Source organism: Hylaeus volcanicus, chromosome 2 (assembly GCF_026283585.1).
Source record: "Hylaeus volcanicus isolate JK05 chromosome 2, UHH_iyHylVolc1.0_haploid, whole genome shotgun sequence".
Lineage (NCBI taxonomy): Eukaryota > Metazoa > Arthropoda > Insecta > Hymenoptera > Colletidae > Hylaeus > Hylaeus volcanicus.
Genome location: NC_071977.1, coordinates 161,770 through 186,174, shown reverse-complemented (window position 1 = coordinate 186,174; position 24,405 = coordinate 161,770). Strand labels below are relative to the sequence as shown.

The 24,405-nt window shown below is 47.1% G+C and overlaps 1 protein-coding gene across 10 annotated transcripts in view; it reads left to right on the top strand.

Annotated features, from left to right (window-relative positions):
- Positions 1-24,405, top strand: part of LOC128872573 (prolyl 4-hydroxylase subunit alpha-1-like) — a 175,621-nt gene that overhangs the window by 77,694 nt on the left and 73,522 nt on the right. For 5 of the 10 annotated variants that reach the window (XM_054115419.1, XM_054115422.1, XM_054115414.1 and 2 more), the window contains exon 2: positions 8,124-8,172. The exons of 3 other annotated variants lie outside the window; for them this stretch is intronic. Coding sequence is in view for 3 of the 7 variants with exons in the window: in XM_054115414.1 (XP_053971389.1) it covers positions 8,124-8,172 (49 nt within the window). In the remaining 4 variants the exon portion in view is untranslated. The remainder of the gene's footprint in view (positions 1-8,123; positions 8,173-24,405) is intronic. 2 more of the 10 variants (XM_054115411.1, XM_054115420.1) reach the window with 1 other exon arrangement.

Sequence of the window (24,405 nt, the reverse complement as noted above, 5' to 3'; positions counted from 1 at the left end):
AATATTCGATTAAAACCAACGAAATCCATTAGCTCGATCGGAAAGTAGCTCTGTATATACATATAGCGAAGCTTGGGAGACATCGAACGAAACGTACTCTGTGGATTCCTTAAAAAGAAAAGCAAAATGTTGTCCAACGGTTCTCGCGACGATCTTGGAAAATTACTTTCGAGTGTCGAAGATTTTGGCGCATTCAACGGGTCGTTGTTTGTTGGCGGTCAAAGTAGAAATAAATAGAGGAAGTTGGGTGGAAGATGGGAGAAACGTGGACGCTGAAAAGCGCTCGAGGAGAAGTCCGAGTGATTTGAACGTCAAAGGCAGGAAACAGTGGAAACGTACGGATCCGCGGGAGCGAGAGATTCGAAAGGTTGAGAATGCGGGAAATTCAGAAATTCATAGGGAAAGAAGCGTAAGGAATTTCGGGGCTTCAAAAGGAGTAAATACGAGAGTCCCTCCCGTCTAGAAAGGAAACGCGAAGAAGCCGTAGAGACAAAGTCGGAAAATGAAGAAAAATTTCCGAGATTCTCGACAAACGAAATTCGAGCGACTCCAAAGGAAGAGAACTCGTCGAACGAAATTCAGGATCAAAGGAAGACTCGCGCCCATCTCTTCGGTCATCGATTGTCCTCGAAAGATGCAGGTAGCGAGTAATCAAAAAACGCCTCCTCGGCGCGGCGGTCGCGCTCCCTCGTTACGGAGCCGAGGAGCGAAAAGAGGAAAGACCGTTCAACGAGTTCCATGGGTTTCGAGAGCCAAAAAGAAAGCACATTTTCTAACATTTTCTAACAAACTAAACGGATCATATTATTTTAATTTGAGTTGTTTGAAAGAGTAACACTTGTTAGTTCCCATTACACTAGTATTACAATAATGCTAGATTATAGTAGATTATAGACGAAAATATAAATTTCATTTAGAGTTTTTTTTCCAGCTTCGAAGCACCGTGGAGAGCGGTCCGACTCGAAAGAAAGACGGGCGTGCGTTTTCGAGCGGTCGTAGGATCGAATTGCTCGCCGAGCAGGAAACGGGGAACTCCTCCCCGCCAGGTTTCCGGCGTTCCCCGTTCAATTTCGAGGGCTCTTCGTGGCCGAACGAAGGATGCTGCGAATTCCATCGGGTGCGTCGCGATTCGAAATCGTGGCCCGTCTCTGGAACGCTGGCCGCGCTGTGTGTATCGCGACGCGTGGACCCCGTTAACGCGCCACGGATTCGCGTGTCTTTGAAGCGACGCGACAGCATCTGATCACCCTAATGGATTACTGCTTGCTTGCTTGCTTGCTTGCTTGCTTGCTTGCTGATTTTAATTGGATGGAATTCGGATGGCGGGCATTTCGGGACTGTGCGAGCACGGATTACCGTCCGTTGACCAGAACTAATCAATCAAACGCGCCTCGGGACTTGTTCGTCCAAGAATATCGTTGCTCTTGAAATCTATCCTGAATTATTTAAGGTAGTTATTCCGAGGACTTGCGTATTCTACGTGGGTGAAACCGTGGAGCACAGCTAGTTGGAAATAAAACTCTGAGCCTGTGTAAAGATGTTTACGTTTTAATCGAGAAGCTGTAAATAAATTACAGCGAAAAGCTCGATGCATACGTTGGCGTCGCGCTACCTACTCAAATACGAAAAAGTGTGTCTCTGTCCCAGCGAAACCGCGATTTTACGAGGGCTCGCGATTTCGAGGAGAGCGTCTCGGCTCCGCGTTGCTCGCATAATCCACAACATTATACGAGGCAGATCGCATCATAACGGTTACGCGATGACCGCACTTTACGGAGTTTAAGGGGACGTTCGGTCATCGATTTTGGCGGGCGAAACGCTTCGGGACCGCGGCCGCCCGCGCCATCGAAATTCCGCGTACACCCATAGACGCGACATTGGCTCTACGAGGTTGCATGCGCGTAATCGTTTATGGTTTGCCGATAACCGGTGAAACGAACCTCTCTCGCGACCATCTTTTTTCCTTTCTCGCTGGAACTCGTTCCCGGAAATTCGCTCGTTATCCGATTTTTACCACATTCACGGTGACTACGCGAACAAGGACGACTGCACGAAAACGAAAAACAGGAGAGGTTTTGTGATTACGTTCGAACGGTGTTACTTCGGAAAAAATTGGTGTAAAAAATAGAATGGAGCAAAAGTATCGACGGAAAAAAAGCTAAATGAATAAATTTTGTTCGTATTTCTATGCTAAATTACATTCGAACTGTTTGGTCGAATAGTAATAATTAGCAGGAAGAAAGGGAAAAGAGATGCACCCCGCGTATCGGTAGACATGTCACGCGACGTTTTCGTTTGAAACGCAATCCCTGTACGGCCGTTGGACATTTCTCGTCTTCGGTGTTATTACCAATGTTCGCGCTCGTGTCTCGCATGTTATTCGCGTGGTCTGCACTCGCGGCCATTTATCATGGCAACTGGGCCCTCTATATGTATAGGATAATGTCGAACCGTCGCGTCGGCGTCACGTTGCGGGAACTTGGAAACTGTTTCGCCGTATTTCGATGCGCAACAAACCCAAACTTGCCCACTGACTCATTTTTTCGATCTCTCGGAATACCAGTGGAATTTGACTGTACCGTGGTCGCGTATGACATCGAATCGCGGCTCAATTTATTCATCCCACCTCTGCTGTACGAGTAACGGCTCTCAATAAATATTCGAATATTTGATTTCTCGATTCTCGTATTCTCGAATAACATGCTTCGCGACGCTTTTCTCGGCTTTCCTTGACTATCCGTTGGTCCGTGTTTGTTTCCTCGAGTGGTCGCCGCGGAGGGTTTCTATTCCGAGCTTCGAGGATTGCTCCTGTTAGGCTGGTACGTTAACGTCTGGAAAAGCATTCTAAAAAGGTTAGTATATGAAAGGAAAAAGGAGAGATGCGGATACACGTTTCGCTCTGGATTTGTTATAACTTGTAACGAATCCATCGGGAAGGTTGATCGGTGAATCTCTGAGTTTTCAATTTCGATTTTTCTCGTTTCGCTATACCTCTATGTAAATAAGATCGCACAGCCACGGTGCCTGCTCGAATGTTTTTCAAACATCGAAGCATCGAATCCACTAAACAAGATGCTCCTTCTGCGAATCACGAATTTTCCTCGCAGTCGTTTAAACGTACTCGGTATCACGATGAAGAATAACTCGGTACACGGAATTCCGCGCAAAATCGGCCCATAAATTCGAATTACCTCGAAGCATGCTCCCCAAAAGAAGCTTTTCACGGCTCTGTTTCGCGCGTTGTAATTCATCGCTTCGACGTCGTTTCGTTCTCGATTTCACCGCGAGCAGAGAAGTCGATCGCGTTTCAATAGCTCCGGAAATCGTTTGGCGCCGATGAAACCCCGTTGTTGGTCGTCTGTTCTTTCGTTCCCAGTGGGTCGTTTCGGGTCGCGAAAATTTCGTCGATCGAGGGGTTGCGTTGGTCATAAAGTGGCCGGGGCCAACGAGGAATTCCAGGCGTTCCCAGCGTTTCCAGCGTTCCCAGGACCAGTTTTCCCTCGCGATTCCAGCACCGTGAACCATCGATGGCCACCAGGGATATTCGAGTATCCGAACCTCGCGAACTGTATTCGAGACCTTGACGAGCGCGTCTGGAAAGGGAGGATTAGTTTCAAGCCGAATGGAAACACCGGAGGTAGGCTACCGCTCAGAATTCGATATTTAATGGAATTGGCTCGCGAGATCGGGAAACTGAGCTGCCCGGAAACCGTTCATCAAAGAGGTAAACGTTAACGTTAAAACGCCTTTCGACCAAATACTCTTGGATCGCGTCATAAGTTTTCAATTAAAATTGGCTGAAAGGCGGTTACCACCGCGCTCGAGAGTTATCCGTAAAATTCGAACAATTTTCTTGTCGCATACACGCGTTAAAAAAAAAAGGGATGCTTGGCGCCGTCTCATGCATATTTCCTCGAGCGTCGCGAGTCTTTACCACGCCGAGACTCTTCCGTCGCGCATTTCGTGGAAAACGGTCGCAAACCCGACGGCGATGCTCTCCCATCCGCATCCGCAGGCCGAGCCACTTTAATTTCCAGAACGGAGAAGACCGTGCGCGTCGCGTTCATCGTAGCGAAGAAAATGCTCCCAATTCCGCGCGTCTCGGCAAGACAAAGGCAAGAAAAGGAACCGAGAACCGTGGGAGGCTAGGGGGCCATCGCGACACGGCCAAGAAGGAAGGCTCGAGGAAAATTTTAATTTTCTCGGGAAATATGGCGGAAACAAAGAGGAACAACGGTGCAGTCACAATTAGCGAAACAACGCGTGTAAGAAATGGCAGCCTTGGGGGGTAGTTTGCCGGTCTTTTTCAGAGCGCACGGAAAGGGGCAGTCGAGAAAGGGTCGAGTTTCCTTTGGTGCCGCACGCTTCCTTGGATTACTTGGAACTCGGCCGTTTTCGACTTTGACGGTTGTCTCGTTCGGGGGGGACGAAAACCCTCGAGAAACTTGCTTTGTTTACCTTGACCCGAACGCGATTGTTTACACCGCGACTCGTGTACACTTTCCTGCTACTATTTTCGCACCGATCGTGCACGTGTCCCGTGTTTTTCCTACGTAAGGTGGTAAGACGAGGAGGAAGTAGGAAAACATTCACCGCTCCAAGCACAAAATATTCCCTACTCGTGGTCGAGGACTCGTTATAACCCCTGCCGCACCTAACGCTCCATTTTTTCTTTTTTCGCAGTTTGCCTACTTCCAAAGCGAGTCTACATTTTTCGCCGATCTCCTCAAACAGTTGTATCGGCGCAAACATATTTGTTCAAGTGCAAGGTGTTTTTTTCCCATTCCTGGAACTAACGAAGCTTCTTCGAACGCGTCACGAATAATAAAAACGCACACATCTTTGAATCGATTAAATCGATTCGGATTTTCCGTCGGTAGCAGAACGGATGCATGAGCGCGTTGCTTGCCCCAAACGGAAATAAAAAGCCTCGAGCGAAAAATAAACAACGATGAAGAAAGTAAGAACGACGCACGCCCGTGAATCGCTTCATTTTACCTCTTTCGGTTTGTTTTCACAATTTCCGTCTTGTTCCTCCTTTTTTGCCATATTCCTTTTTTACCGCTGGCAAACCGTACCGCGTCGACGATTAATCGCGTTTTCACTCGTCTCGTAAAGCTCGCATTTTCTCTTCTCCATTATTTTTCTCCTTTTTTTTATGACTTTATTTTCGTTCAAATTATACTTTGCGGGAGAAACGCTTCTCGCTTTCCCATGTCAAATATTTACCCCGTCGCGGTGGAGCCTGTCAACGAGTTGATTAAACAAAATTTTCCGCAGCTTTAGAATACATATACCGAGCAGAGATTTCCACTCGTCGATTGATAGGATACGACTCGACGCTACCAGTCTATGTAGCTTTTGTAGCTCTTGTAAAGTATCCGCGCATACGAAAACGTCGTACAAATTTTCTACCGAGATCATTTACGGAAATATTCCGCATTGTCCCGTACCACGATTTCCGTTGGGACAAAATATGCCACCGCAAAGCGACGGTGAACCAGTTCTCCGTCACTTTGACGCATAGAAATTTAATTTGAATGCAACGTTAATTTTTAGCCCGCGGCACGTTACGCCAAAGTTTGTTTAACTGTATAAAGCTCGATCAGCATATTCGACGCGATTTAAATTTTAAATTGGTGCGTCGCAACCAAACTTGGACGACACAAATGATTTTTGTACGGATTTCCTGCACCAGCGATCCAAAGTCGATGTAAAATATAAATTTCTCACGGTTTTAAGATAATGCCCGGCCCAGACAAGAAGCTTCCCGCAAAATCTGCTTACCGCGTCTCCAACTTGTTCCAGCCTGTACGCGGCAAGATTAATGTCGAGTTCCAGCAAAATAAAATAAATCGCTTTAATTTGTCGACATCCCTTCCACGCGCGGACATTTAACCCCGTTTTTGCATATGTAGCGTCGTCGACAAATCCCTCTCGATCCGCGTCGACTTTTTTCAGCTCGTACATCAGGGGCGGTCTCAACCCTCGCCTCGCCTCACCTCGCCTCACCTCGCCTCGCTGTTTTTTACGTTTACAGCTCGTGCACACGCTGCCGCGCGTATTTATCGAACAATATAAAAGAACAATGCCCGCGTTGCGCGAGACCGAGTGCCGACGAAACATTTCACGTTTCAAACGCGTTTCGGTATTTTGCATCGCTTTCAGTGATAATAGAAAATTCAGAGTATCGTTTATTAACTGAATTTTAGTTTGAAAACACACGGCACGGGGCGTCGGCGTCGGCATCGGCGTCGGCGTCGGTTCGGTCGAAGCGCGAATAATATGGCGTCAAAAGTTTACGCTGACAAATTATCATAATGCGTGACAGAATTCGTTGGAAAAATACTCCTCGATGGAATGAGAAGAAATTGTATAACCAATCTTCGAAAATGCGACACCATCGACCGTCCCGACTACTCCAATTACGTCGCGACAAAGAACAAAGGAAACAAAGTCTCTGGTCAACCGAGCACAATTTCATTTCCATTCGATTCGCGGTGCCTTCGAATGAAAATTGCATAAACCATCGGCATCTCGTCAAAGTCGACAGTTGCAGCGAAAGATAATAACGATAATGGTAACGAACATCGAGCCACGGTAAAAAAAAGGAATAAATCGCGCGCAGATTCGTTTCACGCATAAGCATTTAATCACAGTTGTGCGTGTGCGGCCCGACGCGACGCGACGCGACGCGACGCGACGCGACGCGGACCGTTGCGACCCCTTCCGGCATCCCTATTTTCAAGCTCGTACATCAGCCTGGGACTTGGCCTTTTTCTACATTTGCAGCGTCAGGTACACACGTGTACCTACGTGCCATCGCGTTGAATATGCAATGAGAGAGCGCGGGAACCCCGCGTTTTTCAACCGCAACTTTTGCGCCCGCCACCGCAGCCGCCCGATGCACTTTTACTCGGAGTCCCGCGCGTATTTCCCGAACCACCGCACCGCTGGGAAACCCTTCGGAAGAAGGTGATTCCTAGGCGGACAAATGATCGGCGAGCGTCGAGATCGAGCCTGTCGATCCGCTTCGAATGGAACCCGTTGTAATCGTCGCGTCTCTGCCTCGTATTAATGAGACTGAGCGGTGAAACGCGAATCACGCTCGACGGCGGAACATTCCAATTAGACTTCGTAACGAACGCGAAGCGTTTGTCACGTTATCTTCGATGACATCCACCGCTGCGCGATGGGGTATTCGGTCGGTCTAGCCAAAAGTCAGTTTTGTCGAGCTCGTCTCGGATCGAAATCGATTCGTAGTCGTCAAAGGTGAACTTGATGTTTAAGGTAGTAAAAGAATAATAAAAATTCGCGCGTTGAAAAAGGATGATCGACCGAAAGAAATTGGGTTGTTTTTACAGAACTTTTTACTAGAGCGGCCAACAGCTTACCGAGAGAAATTTTATCGAAGAGTGTTTGAATAAAATGTTGGAGTAGCCAAGTTTGTTCTTCCGTCCAATCCCATTTCCGTCCCCCGTGGAAGATTATGAATCTGATTTGTAACTTGAAATATTTGAATTACAAAATTCAGCGTTAGGGAAAAGCAAACGTAGGTGGTCCCCTTGTCTCAGCTTGTATAAGCATTCTGATCCTCCGAAATACGCGTAAGAGAAGAATACATATTGGAGCAGACGCTCTCTCGCGCGAATTTGAACAAATCATCGTTACGCAGAAATATCACGAATGCAAACTCGCGCGATACTGAAAATTACAGCTTCTATTACATTCGTCGAAGTTAGACCAATCGTTAATTCCTGTATCGAAGAATTATGTACGAGGAATCGTCTCGGCAGACTTAAAACCACGTTCGGACAAACTAGTCGATTCTGGCAAAAGCTTCCCGTGCGCGGCAAATTTGCATTATCGTATTAAACGCGCAAGAAAGGAACCGTCTACGCTGATAAGCTGCGTTAAACTAATTCCTATCAGCCGGGCACACAGCGGCCAAAGTAATTTCCGGAAATTCTGCTAGGTCTTTTCGAGTTTCTAGTAATTTGTCATTTTGTTGACGCTTCTCGATCCCATCGTACGCTGTTTGAGCTCTTATTTTTATGAACTCTCATGAAACAGGAATTTGATGAAAATGGAGAAATTAATTTTACAATATTTTTTTGTTCCAGAGTGGAGCGTTTTCGTGGTACTTGGACTAGTCTTGGTTGAAAGGCGGAGGTGTGTTTCGGAAGCTTTTATTTTTCACTCGACGGCGAGATAGTTAAACGTTGCGGTGGAAATAACACCTCGGTGCTCTTGAGCGGCCAATTGATTTCGACCCGACCGCACGAGCCCTCTCTCTCTCTCTCTCTCTCTCTCTCTCTCTCTCTCCGTAGCTTTCGATGCATCGCGTGTGTGTTAGCCGCGTCAGTGGTCGCGGTCAGGAGACGTAACGTTTCGCCAGTATTTTCTACAGCTGTGCACGCTATTGTTTCGGATAGAAATGCGTTATTCGATCATTTTTTTACAACGGATGCAAACGGTAGTCGTTGAATTTAAATGCTCGAGGGAAGCTTTTCGACTAGTCGACGAGTAACTCCGACTCGTCCTTTGTTAACTTTGCTGCGTATGATATTCGTATAAAACAGAGTGCGCAGGCTATGGAAAATTTCTTGGCGATAATAGTGGCAATTCTGCTATCGGAAAAGGTTGGGAAGCACTGGCTCGACAAACCAGAAAGCAAATGTTTCCCGGTGATGTTGCTCGACGAGCAACGGGTAACGAACCAAACAATCCTTGAGATCGGTTGTAACTGCAACAGCGCATCGAAACAATCCCTTAAATACAATGGGGTCTCGTTTCGTGGATTTATCGAATTTCACGTTGAGCCAGAAATATGTATATTCGGACGGCGTGGCGCGGCCGAAAAGCGTAAAAGGAAGGTTGGCAGTCGTCGATTATTAAGTGGAAACTGGAAAAAGCCCGGCGTTTTCTGGCCTATCTCGCAAATCACGGATATTCCGATGACAGGCCCGACGAGCTCCACGGAAAAAGAAGAAAATCGGTTATTGCCGCGGAGGACAAAGGGCGTTATACTTGGCGTCGAGGCAACTCTGGCCCGCGAAACAAAAGCGCCGGGCCAGCGTCGAAGCTGGCAAAAGGATCGCGTGTAGCTGGAAAACGGAATCGACGCGATGCGCGATACGCGACGCGCGACGAGTCGGTTGGTTCGATATTTCGAGCTCGAATAGACACGATCCACAGGGTGTGAAAAATTTGCGATATTTAGAGGAATGGACAGAATCCGTAAACGAACCCTTTCACCACTCGAAACGAATCGACTGGAATTCCTCGATGAATGCTTCGCGTCCCCATCGACGATGCTCGTTAACGCCACGCGTCGGCGTCGGCGTCGCGCGCTCGCGGCCCCACGAATTTCGCGAGTTACAGATTTAACCAAGTGTCGCGCGGTGGTTTTGCGCGTGTTTTTCCCCTCGAACGCGCAACACTTTTCCAACCGTGAGAAAAATCGCGTCTCTATGTTTTCTCGAGCGTCTTGGCGATTTTATTGTTTCCTATCGATTACTCGCAACGAAGAAAAACTTGTTCGTTCGCTTTTAGATTTTACAAGAAATACCTTTTTAACGCGCGTTAGAGATGAAGTCTTTTTTCATCGGCGGACGTTCACGCATCGAGTGCGTCGTAAAATACCGAACGATAAAGGTCCACGAATAACTCCGACTGCGGAACAAAAGCTGAATACGAAACGAGGATAGATGACGTCGGGCGTCGAAAGGTGAAATCGATCGAGTTCCGGAGTTATTTCGTTATTTCCGTGCACTGGTTTCCGAGAGTGGGCCGCCAGGAAGTTTATAGGATTACGTTCGAATGGTTCTGCGAGAAAAACGAAACGACATTTGCTCTGTGGCCGACTACGCGATGCTTAATTTGTCCGAAAAGAGATTCGCGCACGGTGAACAAAATTGTAAAACATGCTTTACAAAAATACAGAGATTCGATAATTGACAAACAGCCAACAAACTTGGACGGATTATACATTATACGCACACGCATCGAGCATACCTTGCAACGTCGTAGAGTTGAGAGTTTTTGGCCGTCTGTTTGGCCGTTTAAAAAATGTTACAGAGACATTCGGTTTCACTCCAAACGTTCACGGTTGAAACTCGGCAAAGTTCCGTCATTCTCTTACTAAAATGTCACGTGTATCAAGTATTCGGTGAGCCTCGAATTAATTGAAATTGTTCGGTACACGGTACACGGTTGTTCCATCGGCGAGATTCCTGGCAGCTTTCGCGTAAGTCGGACACGAAGCTACAGCTGCGAGGAGTCGCGGAAACTATGGAAATTTTGGCGGGTAATCCTCTCTTCTCGACGTCCACGGCGACGATTAACGCGGTTAATTCCGAGAAACGTCGCTAACTGTTTCCCGTGGTCGTTGAAAATCCTCTCGTTAGCGGACGGCAACCGTATCGTTTGTTCGGTTCACGGTAGCTCGTGCCGCTCGTGGCGCTTAGGATTGATTCGAAATTTCGAATATGGTTATCGTCCGGTAACGAACTTTCCCTTTATCGAGTTTCGATGGTCCGCAAAGTGGACTGCCGCGGTGGAAAAGAATGATTGAGAGAGCGGCGAACGTTTGCGGCCATGACGGATGTCGCGCGAATGGAAGCTTTTTATGGTATATACCAGCAACTAGAGAAGCTTTTTTATTGCCACGAATACTAAGGTTGGACCGGCTACGAACACGTAGTAATTTCACATTTCAGAATCAGCTTACCTTCGTTTCATCGACTGTCATTTTATTGACATTTCGAGATTTGCTGCGTGAAACCTAGTGACGGCAACTGACAGAGTCACCTCTCCGGTGCTAACGGGGAATATTCAAACACTCTGGCTGACACTCGGCCAGCAAACAACAAAATTTCGAACCTTTTAGTTTTCGATTCGAATATTTTTGAGGAGCTAGGACTGGCTACGAGCAGACGAAAGCCCAAAGTATCGAGGGAATCGGTGATGGTCGTTGACCGTGTTATCGCTGCGGCTATTTCGACAGGCTTTCCACTATTCTCTTATCGGAGTCTGTTTTCGAAACTTGCCGCGAGTGGATGATAATTAGACTCGGCACGTCGATCCCGCGAGCTGTTGAGATTTTCCATCGTAGAGAGCACGTGAAACTTTTATTTATCGACTGCTACGTAACTTGAAATTCGACAGGTGATCCAACAACCAGAGTGCGTCTTACACCTAACGGTCTGTCATAATTACCCGCTGAGCGCCGCTCGGTTGTCTAGATATGTTCCGATAGTTGATTACGTTCCTATGTATATAACATCTAATTAGAATCGGCGTCTACTCGTTAATTCGATCGTTTCATTTACAGAAAGTCAATTGTATATCGGCTTTCGATGGTTCTTCGACGACCGATAAGAGGAAAGCTGGCGGATATTCTGGGCCCACAATTATTCGTCGGATCGCGTTGAAAATTTCATGTTGCGAGAAGAGAGGTGGATCGAGCGAGTCGTTGATAATTAGAACTGACGTTAATCTGTTATTCATTGGCTAAGAATAACCAAGCACGATCGATCGCGTAATATTCGTTGAATGGAAAGATTTTTAGCGAGTCTTGTCCACGATTTATTTACAAGTACGACGAGCTGGCTACGGCGCGGCGTGTTCGTTGCCAATTAACGAGCGTCGTCGTTAGGCGCATCCGTGCGTGGGATGTTTGAAAAGAAGGGTAACGATCGTTGGATGCAAACACGATATTCGTAGCTTTCCTCGAGGAACGCTGGTTTTACGAAATGTGTAAAAATTGTAGGAATTGAAAACAAAGGTAAAGAATAGGAGTCGGAAGAGTTGGCGAAAGAGCAAATAAAAGTTGAGAATATTTGCAGCGACGCAGTAACGGGCTTGGAAGAATTCCGTAAAAATAGAATGAGAGTTACGAAAGTTCGGAAATAAAACAAGTCGAAGAAAAAAAAGAAAGATAGGAATGTTGAAAGAGCGATCGCGAACAAAAAGTAATGTTTGGAGAACCTTTTGAAAATTGCGCGTTCAAGTTTCGAGACTCTCGAAGTCGATTATACGAAAAATTGATTACCGGAGAGATCATTTTCTCCCTTTATCGGTTCGGATAATCGACGTTCCGACGTATTCGGATAGGTGGTTCTCGTCCGAATCTTGTTCCAGGCCACTCGTTGAGCGCGTTTGCCGGGTACAAGTAAGTAGTTTGCGCCTGTTCGAAATTTACGGCACGAAATTTAGCCGCGTGTTACCGCCTAATCGGACGCGTTGCGATCTACAAAATCGCGTATATTTATAGGTTGGCCGATTCTGATGCAAATGAAGAAACCGTCTGGTTGCCTCTGATAAAGTCGTTCGTCCCGTTCAACGAGCGTTCCGGTATAAATTATCTAACACGCTCTTCCCGAAGCGATAAGCCTACGTACAGACGGACAGAAACAGAGAAGTGGGATGGACAAATTGGAAGCGTTTTATTACGAACTTAGCCATAACAATTTTCCGGCTTTTTCAAGAATTTTTCATCGAAGCAATAACAAGATTTTATACAATATGTGTTTGTTACATAAACAGAGATTCAAGTCGATCGATAAAAAATTGGCGAGACTGGAGTAGCCACCGACTTTGAAAATAATGTTTCAAGAAAAACACGTTTACTTGTACAACTGAAAAATCCCCTTATAAAAATGGATTTCTTGAAAGGACCAAAGTGCCGTCGTAACTCCTTAATCGCGTAATAAAGTTGATCGGTTTCCCAGTTCGAACCGCCAGCGTAAGCAGAATTACAGCCACGAAAGATGTAACCAACTTTCGTACCAATTACACGCGTAAACGCGAGGGTTGCGTGTAATTCGCGTTCATTTACAAAGTTGGGTTATCGCGCGTTTAATTGTATCGTCGCGTCGCGCGACGCCGACGCCGACGCCGACGCCGACGCCGACGCCGACGGTTCCGCGATACCAACGAGCAATATTCGACGAGCAATCGCATGTAAATCATGTAACGTTTTTAACCGTACAATTTTACGCATCGAATCGAAAGGTTTTCCGATCGCGTTCGAGCCGGTCGGGACATGGTGTGTTTATCGAATCATCGCGTGTCCCGACAATACGGAAAATTGCGTGCGCCAGAATCGGGGTCAGATAACGGCCGCGTTGCTTGCTGAATTATTTTTAATTTTTCATCCCCGATGCGATCTCCGTTCTCGAATTAACGGGTGTGCTCGAAAAAACAAAATGACAAATCGCACGCTTGCCGTATAGTCTGGCGTCCGTTGAACTCTTTCCCGCGTTTATCTCCAATATTTGGGCTCCCATTTATGCTGCCTCGTGATGAAAACTGCTCCCTCTCTCGTTTACTCGCGCTCACCCTTGATCATTTAAACTCGATTCGCAGTCTCCTCTCTCATTTTTACGCTTGTTTACTTATGGAAATTCGTCGCTTACGTATTTGTTAGTCGCTGCCTCATTTACTACCAACACGTTTCCTTCGCGTTGCTACATTTACGGACGTTTACGTACGTTTACGCGAAACCTACTCGTTTCCTTATCGTTATTGGTTCGCTAGCGTACTCGTTAACTCGTTTGCTCGTTCCTTTGTACCTGACGCGACCGGACGGAGTTGCCGAACACGAGTCCCCCCCTCGTACACATTTTTTAAATATCAAACTTTTTCTTTCTTTGCGTTTCCTTTTCCTAGAGGGCCACGCATGGACCCGTTTCACTTTCATTAACTTTTCTAACGAACCCCCTACTTAATCCTACTTTGTTCTTTTTCTCTTCCTTACACCTTACTCTTTATCGTTCATATCGTATTACCGTCGTTTATATTCTTCCCACGGGTACGTTTGTAACAGGGTAACAGGGTCGTGGTTCGTTTTTCTACCGTTTCTACGCATACTTATTTTTACTTTTATACGTTAATTCTCTTTGTTGTATAAATACGTATTCTCATTATTATTATTATTATTATCATCATTATTATCAGCCCACAGTTACATCTTCGCCTTTTCATCTCTGCCTGCCCCCTGGTACGCCTCCCACGGTACGCATCTCTGCTTTCGTTGAAGATTACGTCGGCGGTAATATAAAATGTGCGGGCTTATCCTACCGGAACTTGGAGCTCCTCTTTGTATTTTCATACGATACAATTCGCGTTGTCCTCTCGTCGCTCGTCGCGTCCCGCCTACGCTCTTCTTGCTTCATCTTGTTTCTTTCTAGTCGGTTGCGCGGCAATCCAATTACCGATTACCGGATGAACCGCGCGAGAAAGAACGAGAACAGAGATCGGCCGAAGGGGTGATAATGTTATCAGCACGCCGCGGCCGTAGAATCACGTACAAATTATTTTTGTTCGATCGTTATCGTTAATATCGAATTAGCACGGTGGGTCCCGGTGCGTGTTTAATGCCACGTGTGGAATAATCGTGCTCCTTTCTGCAAACAATAAATCTCTCGTGTAATCAGTAGTGCGGTAGATGTGTGTTTGAAATACACGGTTCGTGGCTGATGGACGAGCAGTTTTCTATCGCTGTGTTTTCTTTTCTTGTATTTATGCTCACCTCGCACATATTTTTTAAACGTCTCACTTTTCCTTTCTTCGCGTTTCCATTCTCTACATTCCTAATTTCCTAAATTCCTAATGGAACATGTATTTTCTATATTATCGTAACGACATAATTGCACAAAATCCACAGTCCAATTATAAAATATATAGTTTCTAATGTCGAAAGTGGCTGTGACCTGTGTTGGCGTCAGCGTTCTCTAATACAAATCTTTCGTCGATTTACTTGAAATATGCATCCGCGAGAACAGTCTAACGGAGGAGTTGTCGAAATGCGAATACAGTCGCAGCTTTATCGTGGATCGGACGATATCTCTCGCGAATTACCGGGTTACCACCTCTCCGACAAACTCGCCGGTCCAGTCGAACTCGCAGAGTTTCACGAGGGTCGTTGAATCGTTTGGAAGTTGTCGGCTTTTAGTTTCGATATTGTTAATTTGCATCGCGAATTAGAACGTTCGCGTTTGCAAGAGCAGCCCTGCACGATAAATTTATGCACTTTTATAAGCGGTACGTTTAAATGTCTTTATGTTTGATAGGGTGAAAATGTTGGGGGGTGAAAGATCGATTCGACTCGGAAAAGAGACATGCTCGAATTGTTGGTTGAAAGTGGCCAAGACCAAAGGCTGCCGAACGCTACGATCGAATGTTATCCGTGTTTTCGTATCATGAAAATTTCATCGCACCAATACGGATTTCGATTAAATGGAGAAATCGTGTTTGGAAAGCGTAATCATTGGAGAATTCCGATTACTATGTATATCGTCGAAGGCACTCGTTCCGAGAGTGACTCACCACCACTCGGCATACGAAACTCCGGCGTATTATTAACAATATTGACATCATTGACAATGGGGGCCACGCGATCGTTCCAGATACTGTAATAACCCGGTCGCGTAATGACGTAATCATACCAGAATACAGTCGCACGAATATGCGTGCGTTACTCGCATTATTCGCGATTAATTTACACAATCGCGGATTACGATTTACACGGGTGCAGTTTACACGCTCGCTTATCGCGGTTTACATTGCCGCGTGAGCAACAATTTGACGAGAGTATAATGTTCCTAACGTGACTGAAGCGCGATATGTACAACGAACAGCGTAACGATGGAACGGCCGCAATCCCTCAGGATCAAATAGGCCCTTCGTTTCGGTCTAACGTGGCATACGCAGCCGAGTCAGTCGCAGCCGAGACCTCGTACGTCGCGTCGCAGGCGTCTAAAGATATGCTTCGTTTCGAGTAGCAAAGTTTCAAAATGACTTAAAAAAAAATGAAATACAACGAATGGTAGATTTATATCTAGGAACTTGTAAGGATTGCTGTAGAAACCTTATCATTTTTATTTTGTCATATTAATATCACAGCAAAATCATATTCTCGATCATTGTTATAAATAGAAGGAAACAAACAAATTCTTTCGATCTCCGTCTACAAACTTAATACCAAGTACGAAAAGAAACAACGGAATTTTCTTTCCTTCTATTTATCCTATCTTAAATAAAATGATAGTTTGGCGCATGTACTCGCGAAAAGCAAAATACGAAGGAAGAATATGATAAAAAGCAAGCGTCGCCGACTTGGTCGCATCGTTTCAACAGTTTTAATAAGATCCGAATCTCGTTATCGCGCTCGTTGTCGCAGCCAGCATTCCGCGTCACTCGATTCACGGAGTACCGCGGGTTATTAATTAAATTCTTAGAATCGCTGTCGCATCGCGCTTGTTTCCGGGCCAATTACGAAATCCTCGAGCGGCAGAACCGATTCGTTCCGGCGACTACGTACCCCCGAGATTCCGAGTAATCGTGGAAATCACGGAGAAAATTGCGGATAATTCATCAGGTCCTCGCCACCGACGAATTTCTCGGCCCGGACAGAACTTTGCCAGGGTTTCTTGCTCGTCGCGCTAATTCGAATGCATCGTTGACAACGGCCCTGCATCCTATGCACCCTCTTTCGTACCGTTGCTCCGAAATTTTGCGCTGGAGGTATCGATAATTAAAGCGATAACAGCGATGCTGTGGCAGCGACGATAACCGGGCTTTCTGGCGGGTAACGCCAAGACGATAATGACTGAAATCGGAGAATAATAATGACAGATATGAGAAAAGTGACGGTAACGAGAGAAGATCCATGATTACGGCTGCTCGAAAATGTTTGACCAAAGTTTCGAAGCGTAATTTGTGAAACTCGAGCATGGCCGTACTGTCCTCCCAACTTGCCGTGGATCTATTAGAAACTGAAGGGGACCGGGCCAAGGGACCGATACATAGCAGTAAGATATCACGAATACGGGAAACTCAAGTAAGTCGTTCGATCGCTCTGATATTTCATAGTTACGCCAATGTATTTCATTTGCCGGTTTGCTTTCGTCACTTTTTTGGACGAGCCCTCGGAAGCTGTAGCTACGTTTGATTGTGGCTGCGGTACGAGTTTAGCGATTCCGAGGTACACGAGCTATGAGGAGGTTACGAGGCCAGTGGCCTGACGAGAATACAAAGTAAATGCATAGTAATGTAAAGCAAGCAAATTAACATTGAGTATTATAGTCAAGTCGTACGAGTTTACACGCTTACAAATGAAACTCGGTCTTTTTGACGCGCTAGTCATTTGTTACGAACCCCGTGGCCACTAACAAATATACAAACAACTCTCGAGACAAATCTGATTCGACGGTAACTTAGCTTGCGAGCATGGTACACTTGTTCGGTGTAATTTCGAAAGCTCGTCTTCGGGAAACGCGAACCGATAGATAAGGAATGAAACGTTGACGCGAGTTCGAATTCGAAGACTGTCCAACACCGACCTTTATCGCTTAAGGTATCTTCGGGCTGGTGCATAATTGGAAACTACCGGGGACGCCTGGTAATGTGGTGATACAGGCGATATCGAGATCACGCGAATGCTGCAGGGAGTAATTAATTAAGCGCGGCCGATGGAAATAAACGTAACGAGAACGGTGACGGGAAAACGCGGATACGAAGCGTAAGAAAACTGCGTTACAAACGAGGAAATACTAGCAGTGGAAACGGGGGAAATCGGAATAACGAAAGTACGCGAACGCGAACGCGAGAATGGCAAGCACGGAAAAATAACGGGAAACACGGGAAAGGAAGAATAACACGACTCGGTAAATAGCAGCGACAAAAAATAAGAAATTATTAGCGCGAATAGCAAGGGTAGAAATGTACCGGCGCGGGCGCCAGCAAAAATAGGAATCGAGGAAACGTTGTTTGCGTAAACGCCATGTGTTGCCAGTGATAAAAGGAAATAATGTATCGGCCAGCGAAATACAAGTTTATTGGGGTTGGCAACAACCGAGTTTCATTTATTGTTCAACATTTTTTAAACGATAGAATTTTTCTGCCAAGAAAACGAATTTTGCCAACGTAGATTTTTTGTTTCCGTTTCAACCATACACAGAGAAAACGAAAACGAAAACGTTGTACTCGTCCCTTTTAAAACGTCCTGTGCAATCGTCCGCGACACATTTCAATCTTCTCGAATGCCGTTACGGAACTTTTACATTTATGCGTCAATGGATCGCGATCGCGATTCCACTATCCGCCTCCTCAATTCGCGTCATCGTTTCTATAAATATCGAGGACGAGTTTCAGCGATAATGCTTCTTCCCGCAGATTTAGTCTGCGATCGATTCCTCGACGGTCTCCGAACCTTTCGTCTTTGACGGCGCGTCCGTTCTTCTCCGAGCTCCATTCCAGAAATGTATTTTTCAGGGAACGAACGATAGACGCGAACCTGAAAAATTAAACCCCGAGCGTATTTCTGTTCGATTCTATAGTTACGAGCTCGCGAATGCAGAGTCTTGAAATATTATCTCCCGAAATGTCTCTTGTTGAATCTTGTTTACGCTACTAGAGGACAACGGAAATTGCGATTCGAGGTTTAATCTTTACGGGCTCCGTTCGCATAGGTACACTTACTCGAAGTCCGTCGTCGATCAAGTATCGCCTCGTAAAAACCCAAACAGAACGTAATACGAATCGAGTAAACATTCAAAGTTTTCAAAGTCACCATTCTCGTAGAGAAGCTAGGATCCAGAGTAAGCTTTACTCGCGAGTGAAACGAATTTCTTTCGCCTTTTGTCTGCTCGGCGCAATCGATTACCCCATTTCGATGTGCTCGGTTAGGTTTGAAATTTAATTTGAATTTGATCGAGGCCGTCCGCTCGGAAGCCCTTGGCCATCGCCGACGCGACGGAACAGAGAAACGCGAAACGCGTTCTCTCAAACGAAATTCAGCTCGTTTCTTTCGAATGCGATAAGTGGTTTAGCGGGGACGAGTGAGGCTGGTTATATCGTTACGCTTTTGTCCGGTGTACTTAACACGAGACTGTTTCATGCTTTCATGTATCGCGTTTTGTCGGACAGAACTTGCCAACGATGTTAGACTAGAAACTGTCTGGAACGATATTATTGTCGCGCGTTTGTCGTTGATGCGTCGCGAGATTACGAATGATTGTTAGTAAAATTTCTGATTTCGCGTGCGTTATTATTTTAGTTTAGAAATTAGTTGGAAAGGTGCGTTCGCGCAACGATCGTACCTCGTCGAGGGTGAAATTTTCATTCGGGTCAATTTCGAGCCTGGTATCGAAGGTTTAAACGGAACCAAATGGTAACCAAAGGACAATGGAAATCGGTACGTTACACCGACGCTTGCAGATCCAACAATGGACGGCCAACTGAACTCTCTCCAACGAGCACGCGGCATTCGAACAGTTCCGGCGTAGAACAGGGCGCGAAATTAAACAAAGAAAACAAAAAGGAAAAATCGTCTGATTTGTGGAGCAAGCAATCAGCCCGTCCATTCAGAACACGCTCCCGGTGTTTCGTTCATGCCGTTGACGAACGAAACAAACGAATCTCGGCTCGGTCGTTGCCGGTTGAATCGATTCAACACCCGCGCCGCGAGCCGAACGCCGTCTCGCGTTGCGCAATTTGATCGTCTCTCGTTAAAGTTCGAAGAACGTGGGCTGTTGGTTCTCCGAGCATTCGTGCGAAAGATGGTCCAAGGATGAGCAATCCGTTGAAACTTGCCAAGTCTTGCCATGTTTACCTCGGTCAGTCTTTTCTTCGTTCGTGCTCGTACCTTCGGCTCGGCCCAAACCGAATGCGGATGCGGATGTGGATGCGGATGGACCAACAAACGGAAAATCCTCGCGCGCGCACCTCCCCCGCGATGAAGCTCGTCGTCTCATTTCTAGCGTGTCCCCCGTCGCCGAACATTTTCGGCAACGACACGTTTCCCTGCGACGACCGTTATAATTCCGAGCCCCACTTTTTCCGGGTACACGCGATCCGTTGGATATTGCGAGCGAACAATATCACGGCCCACCGAGCCGCTCAACTTTCGCAATGCCGCTTTTCCGCGCTGCGTCGAGCCGTGTTTGTACGCGAGCAACGCGCCAAATCGTTTCTCTATCTGCCGTTCGTCGAGTCAACGTTTTCGCAAACTCAACTGGGTTTCGAGTAAAGACCAAATATAGAAAAATGATCGAGGCAAAACTGACTTACACGAAACGTAAGTAAAAAATAGGAAAAAAGAAATGAAATAAAAAAAAAAATTAGCCCGTCGAACGCGACAAATTAAACGCGCGTCGGTGCGCTTTTTATTTTATTTTATTTTATTTTATTGTTTCAGCGTTGCGCTCGCGTCGTTAACGAATGAAGCCAAAGTTATCGACACGGATATCTACGTCCGCGCGATAATCGCCTAATTTATATGCAAACACCGCTTGTATCCATAAAGTGTCCCGGCGTAGACAATAATCGCACAGCTAGAAAATAAATATTACCAGTTGTTAGCGATTTATCGGCACGTTCTCGGTGTTTTCCGAATCGACCAGATTTCCGCTCTTTTCGAACGAAATAAATCCCGTAACTTCGCGCCACGGCGGATGTAACGCGTGGCAAAGTGTCTTGGTTGCGCCGAAAGCCTTCGAGTTTAATTATCCATCGACTTTCACGCAAGTTTGTTTGCCGACAAATGTTAAAAACGGTTATCCTGTTGTTTGCGAGGAGATTAAAAAATATATACCATCGAATTTTCGACTCGGGTGTCGCGTCGGTGATACTCGCTGGACTTTTCGTTTGATATTTTGCGTACAGCGTAAACATGATCATAAAATACTGGGTAATGTCGTCAGTCGATTATTATCACGCCCAGGGAAATATCGCGTCGCGCGTCGCACGTTGTTGATGCTGTACGCGGTGTAACGAGTACAAGATTCGTGGTGTGTTGCGTTGGGTTGCGTCGCGTCGCGTCGCGTTGCGGTGCGTTGCGTAGCGTAGCGTTGCGTTGCGTTGGGTTGCGTCGCGTCGCGACGCGTTGCGTTGCGTTGCGTTGCGTTGGGTTGCGTCGCGTTGCGTCGCGTTGCGTCGCGTCGCGTCGCGTTGCGTCGCGTCGCGTCGCGTTGCGTTGCGTAGCGTCGCGTTGCGTCGCGTCGCGTCGCGTTGCGTCGCGTTGGGTTGCGTCGCGTCGCGTTGCATTGCGTCGCGTCGCGTCGCGTTGCGTTGCGTAGCGTCGCGTCGCGTTGCGTCGCGTCGCGTCGCGTCGCGTCGCGTTGGGTTGCGTCGCGTCGCGTTGCGTAGCGTCGCGTCGCGTCGCGTCGCGTTGCGTTGGGTTGCGTCGCGTCGCGTCGCGTTGCGTTGGGTTGCGTCGCGTCGCGTTGCGTCGCGTCGCGTCGCGTTGGGTTGCATCGCGTCGCGTTGCGTCGCGTTGGGTTGCATTGCGTCGCGTCGCGTCGCGTTGCGTTGGGTTGCGTCGCGTCGCGTTGCGTCGCGTCGCGTTGCGTTGCGTTGCGTTGGGTTGCGTCGCGTCGCGTCGCGTCGCGTCGCGTTGGGTTGCGTCGCGTCGCGTCGCGTCGCGTTGCGTTGCGTAGCGTCGCGTCGCGTTGCGTCGCGTCGCGTCTCGTTGCGTTGCGTTGCGTTGCGTTGCGTTGGGTTGGGTCGCGTCGCGTCGCGTCGCGTTGCGTAGCGTCGCGTTGCGTCGCGTCGCGTCGCGTCGCGTCGCGTCGCGTTGCGTTGCGTTGGGTTGCGTCGCGTCGCGTTGCGTCGCGTCGCGTTGCGTTGCGTTGCGTTGCGTTGTGTTATTTACAGACGTCCATTTTCATGTTTTGGTGGATAATTGGTTGTTTCGAAAGGTACATTAACGCGAAAATTCGTATCGCTAATTGATCTTAATTGGATCTTAATTGGAGAGAGATGGGCTGCTGTGCTCCAAGTATGTCGCGTCGAAGACGAAAAGTTCCGTTCGATCTATGGATCGATTTGGACTCGGGGGAAAATGGAAGAGAGGTTTTACGCGTCGTCGAGTATGCGGAGAGATATACATAGATCGAGGAAAATTGACGAAAATGGCGTGGAAAAAGAAGAAAGTTTGCGGCCGCATCGAAATCTAGGCGCAATTAATGCACACGACGACGCCGATAAATCGCTGACTCGGCTTGGCGACGAAAAATTTCTTGTACCGGCAAATCGACTATCGATTCCGCATAAATTACACCTAGAACGAAAACAAGCTCGGCCAGCCGCCAGTTTTCCGTGGACTGTGCGTGAACAAACAGAGATAAACGGGGGCCGACCGATGATTTTCTGCAAGGAAAGCACCGCCACGCGTCCGGTTATTTATCGCAGCGTCCGGTTCGCCACTGTTCGCCATTATAATTCCGCTGAAAATTCCGAATTACGCTGGGTAAAGGCTAATTTTTCGCGACGAGGCAAGCGTTCCAGAATCCTAACATCCATTTTCACCTTTAGTTCTTCTTGACGATTTTTTAATTATTTAATTTTTTAATTTGACAAAATCATTTCTTCATCCTTGGCAGATGTACAGTCAATCCCATAAATAAGTATTCGTAGCCTCCATGTCTTTTAAAGAAGTTTGTCTAAAATAAATGATAGGTTCGAATAAATATTTCATTATTCACTTTGAGAAAATACAAAAAAAGGAAATTGAAATTCTAAACTAGAATAGCTTGTTAAGCGTCGCGCGAGCACATCGTTCCTCGCGAGGGATCTCGCGTGCCCCGAGACGCGGGTGAGTGGCAGGCGATAAAATAAAATCGACGAGAACGCGAAACGCTCCGTGCGAGACACAACCCGGGCCAAGATCGAAACGGTCGTCGAGGACATTTGTCAAAGGCGCACCGTGTTCAAGGATGGCCGTTCGTACGACGAGCCTGCACAACACGTAGTTTGCGCGTCGGTACACGGGGCTTTTCACCGGGCTCCCTTGAAATATGGGAGTCGCTGGACAAAGCGACCCTCTCCCAAGGGAGCCGCTGATAACCCTCGAAAGTGAATGTAGTCTGGATCTGGCGCTGGCAAAACATCGTTTCTGGAAACCCGGTGGGCACAGTCTACGAGAAACGACCGAAATATACATACACGTATATTCGCGTCGTTCCTGTGCTTTACGCGCAAATATATACGGACGAACGTGCCGCGATTACTCATCGATCCACCTGCCGAGACTTTCCTGTTTCGTCGCCGAGTCGCTTTTCACCTGGAGGCCATCCTGACAGAACTGGGCGGCCCACGTTTCGATTCGTATAATTCGAAAACGGATGCCGTCGCGTACGACGATCGTTGCAAACATTCAAACAAAGAACCCGATCGATTTCGGGAGTCCGCAAAGTTCGAGGCTAGACTCGAGCCAGGCATTCGAAACATCGCCGTAGACGGTGCTGCAATATTCATCGGGTAGCCGGCATTTACCCTGGAAACTATGCATGCGATACTCTTTACCCCGGAGATACTTTAGCGAGTTGCAGGCATTTTCGGCGCGGGGTGCGTCGCGTCGCAACACGGAAAAAGAGCCGAGGGGTTCGAGGGTGGAAGGAATAAAAAAAAAAAAAAAGAGGAGCCAATTCGTTGCAAGATTTACGACATTCGGGAACGGAGCGCCGACCGGAGGGTAAACAGAAAGGGAAGCGGAGAAGAGAAGAGAAGAGAAGAGAAGAGAAGAGAAGAGGGGAGAGATAGCTCGAGGAGTTTGCAGCCTGGATTGCTGGAAAATCGCCGGTGTGACATCGACGAGCGTTTCTGTAGCTGTTCGCCAACCCCCCGGCTCACGACCCTCGCGAGACCGCGTCCGGGGTTAATTTTTAAATCGGTAGACGAACGACCGTCTGGCCTCCCGTTTCCCGCCGCGCCGATCTAACGGCTGCGATCGGATTATCGATTATTCGCGATCGCTGTTCATCGCTCGTGTCGACTCGAGGACCTATGTATATATTATCTAGGAACTTTAAAAATCGATATTTCTTAATATACTTTTCAAAAATATTCCAGCAAAATTTCGAGGTGATCCGAGCACAATCGACAAAGTTATAAATCTATGTTCCTTGAAGCGAGTTTCGCAATTAGTCGAGCAGCCCTTTTCTAAATCTTTTTAAAGATGCTCGTTACTATAGATACACGTTTGCAAAACAAAACTCTAACGTTGCTCTCGAAAAAATTCTCAAATTGTGCTCTATTAATTAAGGAGAAAAGGAATACAAGTGGCGAGCTAGTGTTTGACTCGTCGTTCCCAACAACTTTTCTTTCATAGTCGATTTTTGCGAAAACGTAGGATTAACGAGCACGTCGAGGAACTACATACGTACCGACATCGACAAAAGGACTCGGCAGCCCCGAGACTAATCATTCCCGAGACCCTCTGTGTCTTCGGGCGGTTATTCGCACACCGGTTAACCTTTTATCATCCAACGACTGTCGACGCGACGCCTCGAGCCCCGAGGCGGAATAAAGTTGGGGCCAGATTTTCATCTTTGCTCGCTGAAAGTTAATTCGAGATTACGACGACTAATTGTCCGTGAACCGATATCGACGTTTACCACT